Here is a 17,010-nt window from a genome sequence, read left to right as displayed (position 1 = left end):
GAAGACAACTCTTCATACACAGCTGCTAATTTAGGAAGCCCGAGTAATTTGAAAATAGTCCTCAGTAGTCATTAATCAAGTATTGAGACTACACCAGGAGGTCTGGTAAACCCCAGCCCACAGGCCCGGGCCTGTCTCTGTAAATAGTTGTCCTGGACCACAGCCACGTTCGGCCGTTTACAGATTGTGCTCGGCTGCTTTCCTGCTACAACAGCAGAGCAGGTGTTATAGATGGTATGGTCTGGAAAGCCTGTAACATTTACGATCATGCTCTTATCAGAAAGAGTGTGGTAACCTCTGGACTACACCAAAGTATCCTAATCTGAGAGAGGTTAAAAACATTTTATATGTACATAAATAAATACCTGTCCTCACAGGCACACACACTGAATTGTTCCCAGGAAAATAGACAAGCCAAAGAACACATGATGAGGAGTTTTCCCTTAGTCATACTGTTTAAAGCATCATAAACGCCCTGTATCACACTCAGGCCACACCAAGTGTAAAGGGTTACAAATATTCAGATTTTATTATAAATAAAATACTGTTTTTTTAACATAAAAAATGCCAAGTGTTGCATTTTATTTACCACCCCGGAGAGCAAGACCGTAGAGATTAAGGCGAACAGCTAAAGTGAAGGCACATGGAAAAGGGCCACAGTTGGAATTCAAAGGCAAAGTTCCAGGGTACAGCTGTCTTTGTCCCCTGTGCCACCCAGCATTCTGCAGCAGCCACCTTGTCTGTTTTATTACATAAAGTACAGATAAACTGGGACTATACAGTAATATAATGGCTATATCGCAGGAGTGTAATGAAGGTATCATCTTATAAAGGACTTTTATTTTAAAAATACACTTCTGTTTAAAAATATATCACACAGATGGAAAAGGAGAAAAGAAATGACAACGACAACAACAACAAATTGCCTGAATGTCACCGTGGCTAAGACCGACTGGAGGGAACTTGACCCGCAGGCTAGATGGAAAACGACCTTCGCAGTCTATCTTTGGTCCTTTTCCTGCAACCTTGACCAAGACGTCTGTTAGTACACGGCTGTGAACAAGAGGAACCGGCTAGGAAACACCGACGGGAACAACGTGGTCAGGAAGAGCCAGGCCCTCTGCAACAGGATGCTTAGGAGGATGCCAGGTCTCGACCTCGGTAGTCAACGGTGGGATGCAAGGCGACGGAATGGGGAGAAGGGGCTTCGACACCTCTCCCGCTCCTCCTGTCTGCAGCACCATCTCTGATGCCTGCGCGCTCAGTAATTACGCACCCTCTTGCAAAAGTGACCCATTCAGCGCACGCAACTGCCAGAAAGAGCATTTCTAGCTCACTCCTGTGGAGACGCACAGCCATGGCGAAGATGCCCTTTGGCCAGCTTTCCTAACTCCATCCCTCCCTGTCAAGCCGGCATCCCTGCTGTGGAGCAGACACGGAGAAGGACATGATGCTACGGTTGAGGACCGTCAGGCCTGCAGGGGAAGAGGGCTCGAGGTACCTCTTTCTCGTGGCTGTGTGTAGAGGAAAGCAGGTGGACGTGAATGTTAAGAGAACGGACATGCTGCAAACACAAGGCGAAGAGCCAAGCAACGGGGAACAACTTCAATCCAAAGACGCGCAGATGGGAGGGAAGGAGGTATGCGACACGCTGTGCCGGTGGAGAGGGGAAATGAAGTGAAGTGAGCAGGCAGTGCCGTTCTAGAAATAGGGCCAAGGATATTTACATAAACTTCTTACTCTATAATCATGATAAACAAACAAACAAAAAAAACATTCACACAAAAATATAAATTTGAAATAATTAATAGCACCAGTGTGTCAGATAATAGTTTCTTTCCCCCGCTACGCAAAGTACAAAGTTGCATAGTGTTAAAGGCTATATATGAATCTCAGAGGCGGGTTGGGAGGAGGAAGGGGTTTGTGGCAGGGAATCGTCACGCTGTGATCTCAGAAGAAAACCACAGAGCTGAGGATCAAAAGTTGAGAAGCCCACTAGGAAACGCCACAGAGGGTCTTGGGTCTTCCCTCTGCACATAGAGGGAAGGTTTAGAGTGGGTTTAAATCACAAAGTGCAGGAACTACATGGTGTGGGCAGCTGTGTGAATACTGAGTGCAAGTATTTGCCACCAGGATTTGGCAAACAATGTGCTCTGAGGGGTTCTACAAGGTGGAAACCTCAGGAGAACACGAAGGCTAAGGGTCCACTGTTTCATCTCTCTCCCCAGTGGAAGCAAAGCGGGTCCGTGAGATCCTGACCGTGCGAGTTGCATCTAAGTTCTATCCCTTTGCTAGAACAGACCAGGACAAGGGGGCTTGTCTTTTGTTTTGTTTGTCCAGATCATAAGGACCAAACGGCCTCTGGCAGATCACAAGACTAGTTCCAAGACATATACTAAAAAGGCTCTAGGAATTAGTTTGATTTTGAAAGAGACCTTTAGTGGTTATCACATATATCCCTATTTCTTCAGTATACATTCCATTTACAGGAACAGAAGTCGTCTATGGCTGAGTGCAAGCTGCCCATCCAGAATGAAATTATCAGCTGCCCAAAAATCTGGAAAAAAAAAAAGTTTATCTTCCTAGTCAATTAGTAACATCTGAGAAAATGTTCAGCCTCCTTCTGCAGTCTCGTGTGTTCCTGGAGACTGCTGTAAACCATTGCACCCTTACTCACGGATGGCTCAGTGTCCTATACCCAAAAGAGCTAATGCAACCGAGGATGGCTCTCAACATTCTAAACCACCAATACCTTTGGCACAGGATGTGGACTTCCTCTTGCTCAGGAGGAAGAGGGGCGGGAGCTGGAGATGCGATTTCCTTACCTATAGACCGGAAATACTGGCCATCGCAATGCTACTGTCAGTAGCCAAACTTTTCCTTCATAGAGACAAGAGTGCTGAGACTGAGGAGGTTCTGCTGGTATCAGTGAGAACGGGATGCACTTGCCCAGCCCTGGCACACCAGGGCTCCCACGTGGTGTTTGAGCCGCCGTACAACACTGCAGGAGGCCACGTCCTGATGCAACTCAGAAGGGAAAGTGTGGGTAAGAGGGAGCGCCGTAAGTGGAAGAGAGACTTTATTAGATAAAACCCTTCGTTCCCGATTCACGATGTTTAATTTGCTTCTCTTTAAACTTTGTGACTTTTCCTGGTTCAAAAGGACAGTGGTGGAGAGCAGCAGAGAAGTGGGGGTCTGAAAAAATGTAATCTTTGTGTTAAGGCACTTTATGGCCTCACAATGGCTCCCCGCCGGGGTGCTGCCTTCCAGCCCTAACGGAGGACGCTAGGGCTTCTCTATGGACGGGGTGTTGAAGCAGCCGGAGGGCAAGGTCTTCCTGATGTCTTCCAGGTTGCGGATGTCCTTGAGAATTTCCTCAATGTCTCTGTTATAGTCCATGATGGCAGCCTCCTGCTTCCTGGCTTCATTCTCCAGGTTGGACACCTTCCTGTCGAGATCACTGACTTTCATTTCATCTTTGGCTTTGTTCAGGGTGCCTTCAATCTCATTTAGCTTGTTCAGGTCCACTGTGTCCAGCTGCCCTGTGGAGTCAGAAAGGGCACAGAAGAGGACAGATACACTCAGCAGGAAAAGGCTAACATCAGTCCACAAGGACCCCCACCAGCCTTTTCGAAAAGGAAGTCCAGCAGCTGCCTCGATGCAGAAGTGGCCTGAGGCCATGACTCCTGTCCCACAAGGGCATGAACAAGGCACACCAAGTCCACACTCTGGCCCAACCCAGAAGGGACGGGCCAGAGCATATCATCAACATTGGAGTTGGAGGGTTATTTCTCCAAGGAAATGGTTTTTGTGAAATATTTTCTTTTCTTTTTTTTTTGTCTTTTTGCTATTTCTTCGGGCTGCTCCCGCGGCATGTGGAGGTTCCCAGGCTAGGGGTCGAATCGGAGCTGTAGCTGCCAGCCTACGCCAGAGCCACAGCAACGCAGGATCCGAGCCGTGTCTACAACCTACACCACAGCTCACAGCAACGCCAGATCGTCAACCTACTGAGCAAGGGCAGGGACTGAACCCGCAACCTCATGGTTCCTAGTCGGATTCGTTAACCACTGTGCCACGACAGGAACTCCGAAATATTTTCTAAATAGGGAGCTCCTATGCTCCGGACCTGAAGCCTCACTTGTGGTCTTGAAGAGCATCGAATAACACTTCATACCTTTCTCATGTTTGCATGAACATGTTTCTACAGTCATTGTGTCTTTTCAGTGCCCTCTGATGAACACAAAAATCTTAAAGCTAGAGCCCTCAGCTCTTAGATCCCAGGGAAACTGGGATGTGTGGGGAGTCATGGCCTGCTTCCATGAGCCCTCCTATGGAACACAGCCAGGGTCGAAACGCTGAAATAATTTCAGCAAAGCTTCACTTTAAAATCGGCTCAAAAAAAGAGGTTCTTTTGAGAAGAACTGTTTCTGTATTAAACGAAAGCACACAGCCAGCTGCACAATGACCAACACTTCATGGAAACTGTACTCGATGAAATTCTCACAAGCCCGTTTTACACGAATGAGTCTCAGATGTTAGATCATTTACCCAAATGTGCATGGCTTCCAAGCAACAAAGGTTCCAACCTGAGCCTAACTAAAATCCAGCTTTTTCTGCCACAAAAAGCTACCTCTTCTAGCTTACTTTCATTTTAAAATGCATCTGCTGGCACATAATTTATTATTCTTGATAACTGAGAGAGATAAAAATACCACATACCCCTCTAACCCCCCCTTCCCCCCACCCTAGCCCCAAAACAAAACACTGACCAAAACCAAACTTTAAAGGGTAGCACGTGAAAAAAGAATGCCTCTTTACAATGCTGGACTGGCTAGAGTAGTACCACTTTATAATGCAGGCTGGTGACAAAAGTACACTGGCCCTATAATGAGGCCTGCTCTCTATCAAATTAGATTAAAGGGAATATGCTTATAGTTCCTTCAAAAAGAAAGCCTTTTCTCTCTTTTGGTATCAAAACTGTCACCTCATCAGGTTATCCTTTAACCAACTGTCCTTTAAAGTGTGCTTTTATTCTATCATTGAAATCCTTCACTTTAAATCCTTCAAAGACACTCTGCCAGCAGGATGAACTAAGAATAATCACTGCTCAACTGTATCATAAACCCTGACCATAAATGAGCCACCCCAGCTGGCAGCATATCTTCAAAACTTTATTCAGTTCTTGGACCACGTTCAGATTCCAAGGCCGAAGTCCACGGAAGGACCTAGTAAGTACTTGGTGAATTAATACAACTTAAAGTCATGATTCAGTTCATATAATCTTCACACTTTAGTATCTACTTTGGAGTCAATGATCTCAGATCCTAAGAACAATACAAAGGATTCTGAGACTGCCCACAAAGACTGTGTGGTTACTTACCCAGCTGCTCCAAGAGGTCATTAATAAGGTTGAGGAGGTTGGTAACAGAGTTTTTGGCCTTTCTGGCATTGATCTCGGCTTCCTGAGCAGCCTGTGAAGCCTGTACAGAGAAAACAGATAATTGATACAGGTAGTCTCGATGGTACGTTTTCATCTTTTTGAAATGTTTTTTTCCCAATGAGTCAACAGATCTAATTTTCAGATGGTCTCTCCGCTTCTAATTCATGAAACTTCATGAAACTGTTCTCTCCCACTGTTAGGTTTTTTGTTTTTGTTTTTTTTTTTAATCCTATCTTCATGTTGAGGATGTTATTTTTAATTCACATGAGAGTCATAAAGAAGCAGTCAGTTTGCCTACAGTGACTGTATTTGTATTTCAAAGATCAACTTTAGCTCCTTTTTTCACTCAAGAATACATGGAGGTGTAGTCCTAATAAAACCCATCAAGCAGAAGCAAGTTACTTTTAAAAGAAGAATATAAAACTACACTTCAGAAGCAAAACATGGACACTCCAAGGACAGTCCTAGGGACTTGATTATTGGAAATGTCCTATTCTCAGAAAATTTTCATAATTAAGTGACCTTCTTCTAAAACTCCCTCTCCCCCTGCAACCGTACAATCTCTCGCTGTCTTTCACACACACACACACACATTGGAGCAATATAATTGACACTTAAAAAATCAACTAAAGGTACAGATATTTGGGAAAATTCCATGAAACCTGAACAAATACACTTGGACATGAGTCACAGGAAATGGCAATGGAAGAGGAAGCATCTAAAGTATCAGAGAACAGATGCACTCACAAATAGATCTGGCCAGGATATAAAAGAGTAGCTTTGAGCTTCCTACCACAGAATTGTTTTTCCTAGGTTTTTGGGTCAAGACAATGCAAAATTTTTTGGATAGAAACAATGAGGAAATTTGAGAAATGGAACACAAGGGGAAAAAGCGTACAAACAATTAAGCTGTGTTCAAACTGCAGCAGTTCTCACCGCGCCTTCCCAGGCTGCCGGCGGGTGTTCTAGAGAGCAGCAGAGGACTCTGCCGCAGCCTGTGAGAGCCTGGGGAGTCCGACTATGACATTGAACCTGCTGCCTTCAGCCTCCTCGACCAGGGACAACTCTAAGCCTTCACGCTCTCCAAGAAGAAAACAGGTCACAGACTCCAACAGTATTGGTACAATGTTGGCCTTTCAGGATTGATATAAGTATAAATAGGATAAGACACGTGAGGGTGCTTTGAGCACCTTAGAAGGAATGTATCAAAAGGAACAAAAGATAGCTCTTTCTATCCTGTGAATTGAATCCACACCCTTTTTTGAAGCTCACAGAGAATATATATCTTTCTCCTTCTTTCAATGGCTTTAAACCTAATGTTTCTATAACTGTATGAAAAAAGAAAATCCAGGGATGCTCAGTACATATGAAAAATACACATTTTTACTATATGGGAGTTTCTACTCAAGCCATACCTTGCTACAGAAAACTAGGGACAATCCAAAACAAAAAGCAAAAAATGCATAATAAAATAAAGCATTTGCACAGGGATGCTTCCTATAATCACCTCCCTAGCGATTTCTTTACCTAGATTAAAGCCTAGTATTTCTTCTTTCCATCCCAAGGTGAAAATGATCTGCAGTGAAGGGCATGTTTTTTAGCAGGTGTGGAAGAAGGAACCCTTTTTGCACTGAAAGTGCACAGTTAAACAAATTCATGTCTATCATTACTGTGATTGCAAGCACATTGAACTAGAAAGGAATATTCCCATTGTGACTCCACCAAAGTCTTTCAAAAGCAAAATAGAGCATAATATGGAAAAAGGGACCCTAGTCCTTTGTTGGGCCACGCGTGCACAAGTCAATTTTGTTACAAACAGGGTTATGTATACACATCATCACAAAAGGTAAAAAATTAAATTGGATATGAGTTTGGTATGTTCTGTCATCTTCAAAAATGTCCCTTTACATAAAAAACTGGTCTTTGTCCTTAGGCAGCAAGTTGCTGGGAGAAGAGGAAGGGATTACTTTTAACTGTATTCCTTCTTGTCCTTTTTTTTTTTTTTTAATTTTATACTTCCTATGAATTACTTGTTCAGAAATATAAAATACATAGTTTTAAATATCCCCCAACCTCAAATGTGTAAAACAATGTTTTGCTTTTAACTGAGAGTAGCTTTGGGAAGGAACTATTGTGCAACAACCTGGCAGAAGTTCCAAATTCTTTGTCTTCTATGCCAAGTACTAACCCAATTCTTGACCAGAAAACCCAATGAAAAACAGAAGTCAATATGAAAGAGACTCTTCTCTACAAGTTAAGGATCTTTATTATGGAACAGCCTTCACTTTCTGTCCACGAGCAAATATGCCAGAATCACTTACCATCCCTGCCATCATCATGTCCTGGTCAGCATCATCTTGTTTTTTCTTTAGCTCCTTTTCTGCTTCCTGTAGTTGTTTCAACATATTATTCACCTCATTATCCAGATCTGTAACTTCTGCAAAAGTCCTTTCAGCTTCTGCCTTGGTGCTGGTAGCATTCTAGGCACAAAATAAACAATTGCTGATGAAAAAAAAAAAAGTCTTCTTTTTTCTAACGTATGCTGCCGTTCCTTATATAACCTATAAAATGGCTCCAAAAAATGATCCAGAATAAGAGAGGCAAGAATTTGTACTACATGTTGACCTATGGTATCATATAAAAATAACATTACCACCTAACAAAATCACATTTTCCATTTTATCATGCATTTTCATTTGTATCCTCCTATTTAATCCTTAAAAATTCCTGTTCTATTGCTGCCATTTTTAGCGGAGGTCGAAGAGCTTCAACATTGAAATAGTGTACATTTTCCGCCACATCACATTCATTAGACTCCTTTGCTTGGATACATTCTCTCTTCAAAGCTAGTCTTATTCCACTTGGCAGTTCATCACAATGTACAAAAAAGACCAAAACCCTGAAATAGGATATATTTTATAAGATATAATGAATCCAAGAACCCACTGTTTGAAAGAAACTAAAAAATGTGTGTGATTCTCAAACACATAATTTTAGGGATCAGCTCCAATCTCTCCTTTAAATAAAACAAAAAGATTGATCTTTAAGCAGAAGAAAGCCAGCCTAAAGAAATTATTCTTTAAGATGAGTAGAAAGAAGCCTAGCACTGGCAGCTACAAAAAAGTCTAATTAGGTGGGGCTTAGATATGGCCATAGGTTTGAAAGGGTGGCTTGAAAACTATACCGACTTGGCACTCCATACAGGACAGACGAAACATCAACTGTCCATGTCAAGGAACTGTGTTTATTTAGAAAGAGTCTGATTTTTTTTTTTTTTTTTTTTGACGGAGGGGGCTCGATGGATCCCTGAAGCCGTCCCTCCTCCTTACAACTCAGATCCTGCCATTAGAAATTTTAGAGTAAAGGACACTTGCAATGATTCTCCCACCTCAATCAATGTGGTTACTGCACTAATGCCTAGTTTAAAAAAAAGAAAAAGAATGACAGGGGCGCTTTAATATAACTATACCAGAGTCAAGGGAAAAATCTGCAAGAGCTTTTAGGGGTCCGGAAAGAAAGTGGAAAATGACTAGAGAAATAGACAAGCAGAGGCTTTGTTTCGGAGAAGAGGGAGTGTATACCTTTTGGACAGCGCTGGCAATCCTTTCTGCCTCGTGGGCCTTGTTCTTGGCCTCAGTGGCATCTGCGGCAGCGTTGCCCAGAGCCAGCTGTGCTTCCCTGGTCTTTTCATTGGCTTCGATTATGGTCTGGTTGATGGCAGGGATTCTCCTTAGGGCCTCCTCTGCAGCCGTCTTGTTATCATTTACTCGTCTATCAAAATCTAAAACAAGTTCAAGGAATGCATATGAATTAAACTCTCAACAAGCCAAAAAGGGAACTTTTCAGGGACCCGCCACTGGATTTTGTTTCATGAACAATGATCGTCAGGGGAAAAGAATGACAAACAATAGAGAATGAAATCTTAGGAGAATAAAGCACACAGCTCTGTGTGGAAGATTCATGTGCATGAACACCTGTTTCTGGAAGGCAAATTCTCATTTGAAAAATGTGGAGATCCTATTGTGGCATGGCGGAAACGAATCCAAATAGTACCCATGAAGATGTGGGTTTGATCCCTGGCCTCACTCAGTGGGTTAAGGATCCAGCATTGCCACGAGCTGTGGTGTAGGTTGCAGACTCGACTTGGATCCTGCGTCGCTGTGGCTGTGGTGTAGGCCAGCAGCTGTAGCTCTGATTTGACCTCTAGCCTGGAACTTCCATATGCTGCAGGTTCTGGCCCTCCTAAAAAACAAACAGGAAAAAAAAAAAAACAGAAAAGAAAAATATGTTTTCCTGCAGAGCTCAGTATGCCACCACCTCAGCTCAACCAATATGGAAAGCTGTGGTTTATTTAGTGTTTACTATGCCTTAGGTACTGAGTCAAGAGTCTTATTCGCTTGTGATGCAAGTACCGAATCATTTTTACATGTGAGGAAATTGAGGATTATTAAATAGGCAGATAACTTTTCTAAGGTTTCACAGTGAATCAGGGATTCTAACCCGAACCCACTGACAGAGTCCATGCATTCAGCCATCACCCCAGAAAGCATCTGTGTTTACAGAACCTATGTTTATCAGAGGCGAGTCCAAGGCTACACAGTGACTGAGCACACTTCTTCTGTTATCTTGGGTGAGGAGAGAAAACACAAAGATTGAGATGCACTTGGCAGAGAAAATTAAAGATAATCTCCTCTTCCCAATGCAACCCAGCTAAACAGGCATATCGTGGTTACAGGGTTACAGGAGTTAGTTATCCTACCATAAGAAAATGTCCCTCTTTTTCCCCCATATGGAGGAATGCTGGGATAAAATGACATGAGTTCTGGGATTTTTCTTTGAAATATTTCAGCATTAAAAAAAATTCGGGTAGGTGTTGGGGGATGAAGTAAAGGCAGTAAAAATCTTTGCTGCTGAATCTGAATGATACTCACATGGGATTTATTATACTATTATCTTTTATATTGTCTATGTTCAGAAAGTCTTCTGATAAACATTTTTTTTTTCTTTTAAGCAAAAGGAAAGAAAATCACCCTAGTGGAGGACACATGCTAATTCACCCAATTATCTGACCACCCCCATACCTTTCAGGTTGTTGAGAATGTCATTGGCTTCTTGTAAAGTATTTCGTCCCTTTTTAGCAGCTTCTTCCGCAAGAGCCTTGGCAGCATCAGCTCTGGCTAGGAGTTGGTCAGCAGTCTGCAAACACGTGGCAGATCAGAGGACAAACCCTCCAAGGTAAAGCCCTTCTCCCTCCTAATAGACCAGGCACCTCCAAGCTATGTCCCTGAGACCCGGCAGCATACAGCGGGTTAGGACTGGGCGTCAGTGTAAGACCCTTCTCTGAATTCTTTTTGAGTGTCTTGCTGCTTCTGCAACTGCAGTAAAACCTCACAGACAGAGTCGGACCTCTTCCATCTCTGCCTTGGGAAGCAAAAGACACTTGCATAGCAAACCAACCTGCTGTTCCGTCTTTCCTTTCTCCAGAAGGTTCTTTACTTCAAATTCCTTCCCTCTCATGTCCTCTCTGAGGTCCTCATAATCTTTTAACTTCTGGTCAATCAGACGATCCAGATCCTCAGCTTCTTTCTTTATTTTATTCGCCTCATTCTATGAAAAGTAAGTAAGAACATCGCATTTTAGACAAAACAACTAGACTGATGAAATGCAGGCGAAGGAACTCTATACTTAGGGGATAGTTTTAAAAGAACAGCAGAGGTCAAGACTTTACTTTTTTTTTTTAAATGAGGTATACTTTACATACAATGAAATGTACAGTGCTAAGTTTGATGCGTTTTGACAAATAGATTCACCTGTATTACCAACACCCCAATCAAAACACGGAATTTTTCAACCCAGGAAATTCCCCGTATCTCTTTCCAATCAATTTCCACACCCACCGTTCAAACAATGCAGCTACCGCTGGTCTGGTTTTTATCACCATAGATTAATTTTGCTTATTATCAAATTCCATATATATGGAATCATATATAGATGTACATGTCTGAAAAGACCTAAAACCATGTGGTAAAAATCAAGTCAATACCTCAGGCATAAGAAGTGAAACTTAAAAAATTTCAGGGAGTTCCTGCCGTGGCTCAGCGGGTTAGGAACCCTACGCAGCGTCCGTGGGGAAGCGGATTTGAACCCTGGCCTCACTCAGTGGGTTACGGATCCGGTGTTGCCAAAAGCTGAGGTGTAGGTCACAGATAGAGCTCGAGTCTGGTGTTGCTGGGGCTGTGCTGTAGGCCGGCAGCTGCAGCTCCCATTCGACCCCTAGTCCTGGAACTTCCATATGCCTCAGGTGTGGCGGCAAAAAGAAAAAGAAAAAATTTCGACTTTAGTGCAAAAAATACACCTGGTATGAGTTTCCATGATTAGAGTACAGAATGATTAGAGTACAGGTGAAATAGAACACTACCTCAAATACAAACCCAAAATATGTTACCTGCCCCCAAACATCCTGATGGAGTTCTTTCATTTGAACCATCTCTTTTGTCTCTCTCTTGTTCAAAACCAGAGAGTTCCTGGGAGTAATGATCCAGCTACCCTTTGCTTTAATTAATCCAAACATATTATAATTTGAATTTACACCCAAGATTTAGGAGTGATTATTCCTATCACTAAAGGAGTCAGTGCTATTTAATGTTTATACTCACAGGATTTTTTTTTTTTTTTTACCTCAACGTGTTCTGTTAAGTTCTAAACTAGACCTCGACTTGACCACTGAGTCATCTGGAGGACAGAGGAGGCAGGTGCCAATGAAGCTGCAGGGCAGTCAGGAGAGCTCTTGCCCAGACTGCGGGGCGGGTGGGTGTGTGTGTGTGTGGTGGGGAGAGGGCAGGGGTGTGGATGGGTGATGGCAGAGACAAGCAAAGCCTGGGCACACAGGCAGTCAGCCCCATACCTCCAGCGCTTCTGAGTCCACAGGTGTCAGCTGGGCAACACTGGCATAGATCTCCACGGCTTTGTCACCAGCCTTTTTGGCCTCCTCATGGACTCGGGCGGCTTGTGTCTCTAGATCCTGTGAGATGTTCTTCGCTTGTTCATACCTAAGGAACAAAACCTAAGACTGACGAAATCCTTAGCTGCTTTAAGCATCTTCGTGTTAACCAGATTCAGTCTAGTTTAAATCACTGTGACAGTATTTCCAAAACCTCAAAGAAACACTACATTAAAATGCTATTATTTCATACCAATATAGCTTAAATTTCTATTTCATCTCATCACTTCTACTTACAGCATATGGTTTGCCATATGCTTTCTCCTTCCAGACACTTTTTAAATCTTTAAAGCTCAAGTATATTTTTTCTCTTCTTTTTTCATTTATGAAGAATTTTAAGTATCTTATTACCATTCTCTGTGGACATAGTAATTGGAACAAATAAAATCCCTGTGGCTCTACGTATCCTGCTTTAATTACTGTACCATTTCGAAAGTGTGATTAACAAAAGAAATCATGCTGCACGCCCCGAACTCACTGGCATTTAATTTTCCATTCAACTGGTATTACTTATAAGAACAACCGAAGGGCGATCAGCCACTTTTAAATTACACTCACTTTCTATTCAGCTCTTCAATCTCAAATGCTGTTTGATTTTCTCCTGCCAGGGTCTTCAAAAGCAGATTATATGCCTCAGTTGATGTATCATTGGCTGTCTTTGCCACTCGTACGATGTCATCAGCTTCTTGTTTATGGCTGTGTGACATAAAAGGGAAAATAAGCCATGAAACAGAACCGTCTGATAGGACAAGAAGGAGAGTTTAGGTAATGCTTACCTTAGTATATACCCATACTAATGTGGGCAGAGTTCTACAAATATTGAAAAATCTTATCAATTTGGAATTTTGCAAGCATTTCAGTGGGGGCCAAGTATATAAATAGCATTCTGTAATCTGAGAAAATGATGTTTTCCGGGAAAATTAATGAGATAAGATTTATAGGCAGAAATGTTTATGGGTATTAAAAATTACTTTTAAGTATAATTATTTAAGAGTATTCACATATGAAACGGTGTATGCCAGCTAGAACTCATCTCTCTAGTCATAAACACAAATCCCGGACCTCATCTTTATTGGCTACTCTGGTTCTGTTCCTACATGGTCTTAGACAGCTTTGACTAAATATTCTCATTTCCAAAGTAAAGGGAAGAAAAGAGTGCCTGTAGCTGATAACAGTATTGATAATAGTACTGATAATAGTTGATAACAGCACACTTCAGAAAAGAGAGCCAACTCTGGAAAAGTGGTTTACTTGGAAAGTGTGGGCATAGGATGGGACAACGTGGAGAGACTGTAATGAACGTCATAACTTAACCATTAAAAAGGGAGGTGGAAGTTACCGCTCAGCAAGCTTTCGCGCCTCTTCTGCCAAAAGAGTCATGTTGTTTGGGTCCCCTGTAGACTCTGGCTGAGTGATCGACTGAAGGGGAAATAAACAAAGCACTAATCTCAAAGGAATGAATTAACTGAATTTCACAAAGCCAAGTGTCAAAACTAAATTTTTTAGTGTTACGCAGCAAAAAGAATGCCTCTTCTTAATTTCAGAGATCTCGAGTTAATATACGCATCCTTGATTGCAGATTATTATTTCTATTTTCAGCAAAGAACAGAAAAGCTTAAACTGCCTAGTGCCGCAGAAGGACCAAAGCTAGAGGAAGGACTCAGATGTCCTTTGGTTTTAACCCACTCTGCGACGACTATTTCATGGCACCTCTGAGCAATGTGGCTTTCTTCCTCCATGTTTAGAAACAGAAGGATAAAAGGAGTCGAGTCCTTGAAGCAGCACTCCGCTGCCAGTTACAGACTTGCCCCAAGTTACAAAGGGACTTCCCCCGCCCCCGCCTCAGACCTTCCCAATCACTCACCACGTTGGCAACGGCAACCTTTGCTTTCTCCAGTTCTCTGGAAGCAATTTCAATCAACTGCTCTGTGCTTTCTACCCGGGCACGTGCTTGCTCAGCCAAGTTTCCGGTCTCCTCAATGGTATTGCGGATATTCTGTAAACGGCTAATTTGGCTGGATAAGGTGTTATTCACTCTCTGGAGGCGATCCATTAAATTCTGGTCTACATCTGCAATGGCAATGCAGAAGAAAGCTCATACATTATCTGAAGGTGGGGGACATTAAATGCCACCTGAAATCGGAGGCACAGCTTAGCTTTACTCTTTCAAACACGGCGTCTTTCTGGCAAGTGTCCCTAAGCCCATTAATAGAGCTGGTCAGTCTTTCCTGGGACCAGTGGTACCTCTACTGTCACACTTCTCCTTGGGCTCCAGCTGTGTTTAATTGGAAGTTAACACACTGTCTCTCCCATTTGAGTCTGAGTCCCTCTCTCTTACGCATCATTACATCCCCAGTCTTCCACAATGAGTGGAAAAGAGAAGACACTCAAAAAGTGTCTGATGAAGGAAAGATTTTTGATACTCCAGCACGTGCAAGATTGAATCATAAAAATGCAATGTTGTTAAAAAAAATACTACCCCTGAGAGCTGGGCAATTTTTCTAAACTAGGTAAAAACCAGGTTCGAAATAGATGTTGAAATATGGCACATTAAATTTTGTTGTTGTTGTTGTTGTCTTTTGACCTTTTAGGGCCACACCCTCGGCATATGGAGGTTCCCAGGCTAGGGGTCTAATCGGAGCTGTTGCTGCCAGCTTATGCCAGAGCCACAGCAATGCCAGATTCGAGCTGTGTCTGTGACCTACACCACAGCTCATGGCATCCCCGGATCCTTTAACCCACTGAGCGAGGCCAGGGATTGAACCCGCAACCTCTTGGTTCCTCATCAGATTCATTTCTGCTGTGCCACGACGGGAACTCCTCATTTTGTATTTTAAAATAATTAGACTCTCATTGCCATTCCCCATACTCCAGCACATCCATGCAGTTTCCTTCAAATTATTTTCTGCTTTTGCATAGTTTGTTAAATTTTGTTCGTTATTAATTATGATCATTCAACTTAAACCTCATTCCTGGGCCCTAATCAATCAAAAGACAAATATAAGGCTGTGCAAATGTAATTCTTGTTTCTTTTTTTTTGCTTTTTAGAGCCACACCCTCTGCATATGGAAGTTCCCGGCTCAGGGAATTTACACTGCAGCTCGCATACAATGCCAGCTCCTTTAACCCACTGAGTGAGGACAGGGATTGAACCCACAACCTCCTGGATGCTAGTCAGGTTCACTACCACTGAGCTACAATGGGAACCAGTGCAAATATAATTCTGATATTAAAATTCTCACATGTCATGAACTTACATTAATATACAAGAACCATTACGGCAGTGCTATTCAAAACTGATCGATTCTTATTTCATCATGATGTTCAGTGTTAGTATCTTAATTTTCCAAGGAATGTCAAAAAGATGAAAGGTCAAAGTTAAGAACAATAAAGATGAATACAGGTTTGGAAACTTGTAAATTCAACTACCCAATACACATGCCAAGTTGGTGTAGAAAACTCTCATCTGACTATATACAATGGCCCTGCTCAGATGATTAAACAATTCTTTGGTTACCGAAAGATTCTTAAGAAAATATAAAATATAAAAACAAGTTGAAATCTAGAAAATCATTTAGGTTTAGGAAGCACAAGCAGCCAATGAAGTTAGAGAAACCCCTTCACTTTAGAACTTCAAGAAGGTAACAGATACCAATCTCCCCGGCCAGTTCTTTCAAGAAAGAGCAGTATCCTGAAAAGGGAATAGATAACCTAAGTGGATCACTTCAAAGCCCTCTAATTCCACCTGCCTAATTGTAAGACCTAATTGCACCATATAATCTCCTTTTAAAGCTGCAGAATAAACACAACTTTAAACTACAAATGAATACTTTAGGGAGTCTCAAAAGATAAATCACTATGAAGATATTTTTATTCTTGGCTGGTTTGAACCTAAGTAGGAAAGGTCAGCCAGGAGCTCCATAAATCACGTCTTAGTGAGGGTGGGTTTTAACTCTAGCTGCTCCCAAAGCTGTCAGCAGCTGCTCCCCATCTTTCAGGCGTCTCAAGAGGAGGTGTGGTGACCGTGGCTCCTATCACAGCTTCTGTCCAACAGAATCACCTGCTTGGGCAGAGGAAAGTGTGCGGTCATTGCGGCTAAAGCTAGACGTAGGTGGGGCTGCACCGAGGGGTGGACCCTGCATGAGCAGCAATGCTGGCTGAGCTCCCTTTCTTGCTCCTTGACTAGCCCATGCGCTGGTGGTGTTGGCACCAGAGCTGCGTGCCGCACCCACCTCTCAGATGGACTGACTGGCAGTCCACCTGAGAATGGTAAGTCCACATTCGATTCTCCAGTGGCTATGTCAGGACAGACGTGAGTTTGCTGTTATAAGAGAATATACATGAACGGAGAACCGGGTGTCCAAATGCGTGGCTGAAAAGTGAACATCCTAAAAAAAGCCACCATTGCTTATAGAGAACATGAAACGTTTAAATACTTAATCTATGTTTAAGACGTAAAAGGTAACAACAATCAAAATGAGAGCCAGCAGTTTTTGATCTCCCATCTTATTTTTCAGTTTCTAAAAATCTACCTCATAGACCAATTTTTGGACTCTCATAAAAATTAAAC

At 42.4% G+C, this 17,010-nt stretch overlaps 1 protein-coding gene across 1 annotated transcript in view; it reads right to left on the bottom strand.

Moving 5' to 3' along the window:
* Nucleotides 1–503: 503 nt before the first annotated feature.
* The window catches only part of LAMC1 (laminin subunit gamma 1), a 121,667-nt gene continuing 105,160 nt past the window's right edge, over nt 504–17,010 (bottom strand). The window contains exons 19-28 of the mRNA XM_047751950.1: nt 14,305–14,510; nt 13,780–13,859; nt 12,999–13,136; nt 12,345–12,489; nt 10,898–11,047; nt 10,522–10,636; nt 9,022–9,221; nt 7,762–7,920; nt 5,381–5,480; nt 504–3,542 (exon numbers count right to left, since the gene is read on the bottom strand). Of these exons, the coding sequence (XP_047607906.1) occupies nt 3,286–3,542; nt 5,381–5,480; nt 7,762–7,920; nt 9,022–9,221; nt 10,522–10,636; nt 10,898–11,047; nt 12,345–12,489; nt 12,999–13,136; nt 13,780–13,859; nt 14,305–14,510 (1,550 nt within the window). The 3' untranslated portion in view covers nt 504–3,285. The remainder of the gene's footprint in view (nt 3,543–5,380; nt 5,481–7,761; nt 7,921–9,021; nt 9,222–10,521; nt 10,637–10,897; nt 11,048–12,344; nt 12,490–12,998; nt 13,137–13,779; nt 13,860–14,304; nt 14,511–17,010) is intronic.

This window comes from Phacochoerus africanus, chromosome 11, assembly GCF_016906955.1.
Source record: "Phacochoerus africanus isolate WHEZ1 chromosome 11, ROS_Pafr_v1, whole genome shotgun sequence".
In the NCBI taxonomy this organism is placed as follows: domain Eukaryota; kingdom Metazoa; phylum Chordata; class Mammalia; order Artiodactyla; family Suidae; genus Phacochoerus; species Phacochoerus africanus.
Note: the sequence above shows the minus strand (reverse complement) of the source record. Positions and strands in the feature narration are given on the sequence as shown.